The sequence below is a fragment of the Microplitis demolitor genome, chromosome 10 (genome assembly GCF_026212275.2).
Source record: "Microplitis demolitor isolate Queensland-Clemson2020A chromosome 10, iyMicDemo2.1a, whole genome shotgun sequence".
Lineage (NCBI taxonomy): Eukaryota > Metazoa > Arthropoda > Insecta > Hymenoptera > Braconidae > Microplitis > Microplitis demolitor.
The window spans coordinates 13,683,293-13,689,994 of record NC_068554.1 but is presented as its reverse complement, the minus strand read 5'-3'; the positions used below and the strand labels follow the sequence as shown (position 1 = coordinate 13,689,994).

General features: G+C 34.9%; 1 protein-coding gene across 1 annotated transcript; it reads right to left on the bottom strand.

Moving 5' to 3' along the window:
* Positions 1-5,180: 5,180 nt before the first annotated feature.
* Positions 5,181-6,401, bottom strand: LOC128668862 (uncharacterized). The gene has a single exon (XM_053742669.1). The coding sequence runs from the start codon at positions 6,399-6,401 to the stop codon at positions 5,181-5,183; it is 1,221 nt and encodes a 406-aa protein (XP_053598644.1).
* Positions 6,402-6,702: the final 301 nt, after the last annotated feature.

Here is a 6,702-nt window from a genome sequence, read left to right as displayed (position 1 = left end):
ATGCTGGTCATACCAAGTAAGTATTTTTATGGTTAATGCATTATAACGAATCTTTTAGTCGGTGCAGTAACGTAAAGACTTTCATCACCATCATAACTTTGAATTGATCATTTCTAAGTGCGTAATAAAAAATTATTTTATCTTCTGTGATGTATACTATGCTTCTATAATTCGTTTTCTACTTGCAGACGATGCTCAGCTGTCATTTCTATTAGAACGTCGCCTGATAAACAATCATTGGTTGTTGAAGCATGCCGACTTGGCCACAATCATGATTCACCAGAAGTAAGGATAATGTAATTTGATTGTGATTAAAAACACTCGTGACAATATGAGATCAATTTCTTTCTACAAATCAATCTTGTCCTTGATGTTTAATAATACTTACTTGTTTCTCATTCTAGACTTTACCGAGGAAAGTAAAAAAAAATATTAATAAGTTTTTGGAAAAGGCTCGGAGACTAGCTGTGAAGCAAAACACCTCACAACCGTCCATTACTGAATTTCATGAACTTTTGGGCGAGTTAAAACATCATTTGTTCCATTGAAACGACAATGAGCGAGTTGTGAAGAGTGTTTTGCTTCAAGAAGTAATCGACGAAATTGAAGATACAATTTGTGACGAAGCAGCAGAAGCCGAGGCTGAAGAACCGGCTCTAAATGCAACAGCTGCACCAATGGAATCAGTGCATAATTTACACGCAGCAGTAGAAGATCCTGCCCAAGTAACTACGGCAGTAGAACAGTTGTGACTGAAGAGCTGGCTCAAAATGTAGCAGCTGCACCAATTGAAACAGCGCAAAGTCTACGCGCAGAGGTGAAAGATCCTGCCCGAGTGTCTACGGCAGTAGCAGTAGTTGTATCTGAAGAAACGAATATAGCTGCAACAACTTCCAAACAACCAGAGTTCCAACTGTTTTTGAAAAACTTGGGAGGACTTGATTTTGCTGAACAGATTTTACAAGGAAAACAAAAAATTAAAATGCTAGACCTCAAAAATATTGATGCTATTTGCATGAATAATATGCAAGGGTTGAATTTGGTAAAATTCAAACACTTTTTTGAAAAAAATTCTTACGATTACTTGAAAATACGTATGAACGCTAAAAATAAATTTAATTTTTAATGTTTAAATAATAATGGAATGAGTACTTTATTTAGAACAATACTCGTATAATTAGTCATCAAACCTTGAAGATATATTTTATGTTGGTATACACGGAGAAAAATTTATAGTAACCATTCTGAGTACATTTATGAAATGTCATCCCACATTGTTATGGTAATAATTACTTGCAATTATGGGATATAGGTCCATACTTTCTGGGAAAAGTTCCCATAACAATTTCCATCACTGTGGTAATTATTTCCATTATAATTTTTTTAATCAAATCAATTAGGATTAGGATTAATCTATCAGGATTAATTCATAATAATGCAAAGTATTTGTTTATATTAAGTATATATATTTATTGTTATCTTCTTCACTATCATGAACATAAAGTATTTGTTCATCATCATTCTGAAGATATCGCCGATTTATAAATGCTAAAGCAGCGATCAACTCCTCAGAATTATTCTGATCAATGACTAATCGCTCATACTCCTCGTTTTCTTCGAATTCAAACTCAAATATAGCATTTTCTTTTTTTTTTATATTTTTTAAATTTTTTAAAACATTGTTTTTTTCTGTCTTATTCAACTCTATTATACATGCCAAATCATTTATATACATTAATCCATCCATATTTTGTTGATTGAAGTTCATTTCTGATTTTATTTTATCCCACATGGCGTTGAATTCAGTGTTGTCTTCTATGGTTTTTTTTTCTCCCTCCCAGCGTAGGCATTCGCATTGAGTTGAACAACATCAATTCTACTCGAATTGAGCATTGTTTTCAGGTGAGCTGTGAATCATATGAGACAAAATTATAAATTTATTCAATTTTATGAATTAGGCCGATTACCTTTTTTTTTTTAACCTGCTTCTTCTATTAGTCAGCTTACGATAAACTAGCATGTTTATAATTAATTTGAAATAAAAAATATTAAAAACTACTTTTCAGAAAATTTTATGCTTTTATCGCCACCCTGATAAGAAGAAACGATTCAAAATGATTTGCCCATTCGAAATCTGAAATGCCCATAAGAAGGGCGATTCAAAAGTATTCAAAGTATTCAAAAGCATTAAAAAGTATTAAAATTATTTTTTTTTCTAATCGTTTCAAATCGTTTGTTTTAATAAGGGCAATGGTGGAGGCATTAACCTTAGTATAAAATAATAGAATACATAAAGATAATTACATAAAAAAATACTTGGATGAGGATTTTTTTTTAGTACTTCATTTCTACTTCGATGATGAGTTTCGGTAAAGTTGTCTGTTCGATCATCCATATCATAAACAGAAAATCCAAGTGGTGTAATTTTTTTTAGCCATTGTTTTTCATAGTAGATGAAAAATTTATCAAAATAATTTCCAAAATCTTCGCTACATTTTGACATTATTCTTTGAAATGTCGGAACAATTATTGAGGCAGGTAGCAAAGCTAATGCCTTTATTTGATTTAGTATGATATAAAGCTCCGGGTGAGTAGTGAGACAGGGGGGTCACCCCCCCCCCCCCCCCCCCCCGATAACGCAGTACCCTTCCTTACCGACCGTTGCGGATACCTCCTGCCGATAACTAATCATATCTGCTGTCGGTAATCTGTATATATCTGTGGTCGATATGAGTATCGCTTGTCGGTAAAGTAGGTATTTATATTGCCGACTGTTACCAATGTTGCTCGGCAGTCAATTATCATGCGTATGATGACAAAATACTGTCACACTATCATTAGAGCAGGTACCTTACCGTATACTAGCTCTGATGATAGCATGACATGTATTTATATGATGATCAATCTAAGGATTTATATATTCAAACAGGGGGTAGGACGAGCACTTGCGAGAAGCTCTGATGTCACTACCATCTAGCGGTTTAGTTCTTCCCACACCCCTTTTTTTTCAGCGGATAACGTCATCCAGCGTGTCTGAACTCGCTTTTATGAGGTATAGTGGGGGAAATGAAGCTGCGCTGTTGTTAAGCTCATATTTCAGACCAAGTGGGGGTAATATGAACCTGCGCAATGGCGTCTTTTACCCCGATTACATCATCTCCTGCGCCGTTAACCGTTACTAGGCTCATATTTCAGTCCAAGTGGGGGGAATATGGACCTGCGTAATTGCGTCTTTTTACCCTGATTACATCATTTCTTACGTCATACAACAAGCTCAAACTTGTTTTTGCTGTAACAAAGTGGGGGAATAAAGAGTTGAGTGGGCGACTCCTGCAGCCATATGCGTCAGTCTGCTCAAGTATTTTTAAGTAGAAACAATTGCTGTGCTATTTAAAACCTATAAAAAAAGTGATTATCAAATGGATCGTCAAAATCTAAGGTATTATAAAAAAACATATCTTCTCAATTAAACTAGCGTACATCTTTCTCATTTGCAACTATATACCTGAACCACATCTTTACAGATCCCATGTATGCACTGAACGTTGTGAACATTCAGCACAAATCGAGTTCGAGGAAGTGAGCGAAGAAGAAGACAATTACATTCATAAATTACTTACTAAAGAAAAAGAAATTGACTTACAAATCTTATATTGGAAGAACTTATTACTATCTTTTAAAGATCGTAAAGACTACGAACAAGCCTGTTACAGAATCACATACGTTATAACTCTTTTAATGTTCAAAGCTAACTCATCAAAATATAAAGTGTAGACACCTCAAATGGATCAACTAAGTGAAGAAGAATTAGACTTTCTAATAAACCATCCGCCAAACGCTGTATTTGAAGCCGATTTATTAACACGTTACTTTGAAGAACCTATTCAAGACTACATTAAAAGGTTTGTACGTGATATTCATCTTTTACAAACTAATTTGAATATCATTCAAACTAGACGTGATAAAAACGTGTGTCCATACTGTTGTGCATTCAAAGACTCTGTAAAAAAACTGCATCAAGTGATTGAAAGTATCGAAAAACTAGAAGAACGTATCAACAAGAAATAAAAGACAATGGAATTCATCATAGATTTCGCAGGGTTTGTTATGCCCGATGACACCCTAGTAGTGAAAGAATTGTGTGTGGTTGACATATATGAAAATTCCTCAAAATATAAGTGTAAACATTTTATCTTTCAACCACCATTGGAGTATGATGGAGCAATTATGCAAGAAACTTTAGATGAGAGTGGGTGTGGCCATGGTATCCGGTGGGACTCAGGTGAAACACCATACGACAAACTTCAAGAAGTTATTAAAGATATAGTGAGCAAAGCAAGTTATATTTATGTTGATGGAAAGCAAAAAGACAAATGGTTGACGATCATGACCGATTACTCCGCACAAATTATCGACATCCAACTAATGAGACATTATTCATTTGAAAATGTGGATCGCTATAATAAGGAAAAATGTCCGCTGAGGCTATATCATCGTCGAAGAACACATGCATGTGCTTTTCAAAATATTCAACAATTAAAGCGTTGGTTTCTGGAATTCTGGGGTGACAATCCATCATACGAAAAATCTGCGCAAATATATTATCAACTGTCTGATTTGAAAAAAATGCATAAACGTGATATCGCTTGCCTTGATTATCACTTTCTTCTACGTTTTGCGAGGACCCAAATACGTCATGTCTACGATACACTTCCGGTGGAATTACAGAATAATGATAAAATAAGAGATTACTCATTTTGTATGGACCACTACCCAGCTACTGGTGGCGATTGGGATATCTGTGGAATATGGCTTTATCCATACCGAAAAGATTGCCCAAAGTGCATAAATAATAATAATCCTATAAAAATAATAGTTCATAAAACAAGTTAAAAATATATATACAATTTAATTAAAATTATGTTATTGGAATGTATCAGGTCAAGATTATAAATAAAACGAATTGATTTATCGATAAAAAATGTTTATTTATTTATTAAGTTTATTTTTTTAATCAATACAGGTTCTATAATATATCTTGATCTCTCTATCCTAAGTTTAAACCTTTCTCGATCTCGAGCCATTTGCTCCCATTCACCTTGTCTAGCAGTTTTGTATGCATAACTCCATGTATACATATAATGTACAGTTGGTGTCAGATCAAATTGCACAACCATGTTTCAAGTCAATTTTCGTACAGTGCTGCTGATAGGGTTATACTCAACGATACGATCGTGGATTATTAAACAATAAGCTGTTGTGTTTTGTGGAAATTGATTTGTGGATTCAAACTCCAATCGAATGTCTACTGGTCCAGATTTAATTGCCTCATTCTGCTTAGAACAGTCTATAACACAGAGCGGAGCTTCTTGCAAAAATTTCTGCTTTGTTAACAGTGGCTCAGCCTCTTTATTATAGTATGTAGATTGGAAATCAGTGTACATACTGTACAATAAAGCATACTGATTGTCGTTTATGTCCAAATTCAGATCTCCGTACGGATAACTCTGTGAGTTCAGGAATAACTTTACGTTACGGAGCGTACAATGATCAAATCGACTCGCATTTTTCCTTGCGTCGTTTTTTCTTGCTGTTTGAAATCCGAGGATGACGTAACGTGGCTTCTCCAGTTGTGTTGATGTTTTGACAGCCCAAATATGTTTTGATGTTGCCGGTAACAGCGGATACTCATACAATTCCCAGGTTCGAAAATTAATTGAGATAGCCGGATCACTTGTAATATAATTTAATGCTTGAATTTTTTCCTTGTCTGATAGGGTGACGTACGGTACAATCCACTCGATTTTTTGCAAAGTTAACTTTACTTCCTCAGCTCCCGCTGCTTGTTGTACGTAAGCATTAATGTCACTGTTTGAAATCGTAAGAACTATCTCTAGCTGAACATTCATAAGGACTTTCAGATAATCTTCAGCAAAACCACTTAAAATATTTAGTGGAATCAATAAATCAAAGCTTCCTGCAGCGTTTGTTAATTTAACATTATCTTCCATTACCCAGCCAGCATTCTCCAAAGCACTCAACTGATTTGGACTGAATGATACATAACCTTTCATCAGGCTTGTTATACCAACGTTACTACTTCGATCAACTTCAACACCATTCATAAGTAAGCGGAATTCTTTAATCATGTGGCCAATCCCCATATTAACCAAGTTGGTTGTGGCAGCGACAGCACTGTTATCACTCTTGGTAAACTTCCCAAGAATATGGAGTGCACTTTTGCTAGGAAGTATGCACAAATTTTGATTTTGGATTGTGATACGAACTTCATCATTGTTGTTCAAAGTCGACGATGCATACGGTTGATGAGCATGCAGTTCATAGTGAGCGATTGACTCATCGAATATAATTGGTCGTTGAATATCTAATATATTAGCCATTATTTTTTATATCCTCGGTCACCTACTGCACCGTATTTGTTGCCTTTTTCGTAACCGCCGTACGCTGTACTACCTTTTATGCTTGGTGCCGAATATTTATCTTTGCTATTTTTAAAATCTGTGCCGTATTTACTTTGTTGGTTCTCTAAATACTTTCTTAAGTTCTTTGAAGCTTCGTTATTGGACATTATACTCAACAGCTCACCACCTAAGTCTTTCGACACGGGATTATGCAGCAGAAATTGAATTTTATTTTATTTATCTTCCACGTAAACGTAGTCCGAGACTTTTCAGGAACAGC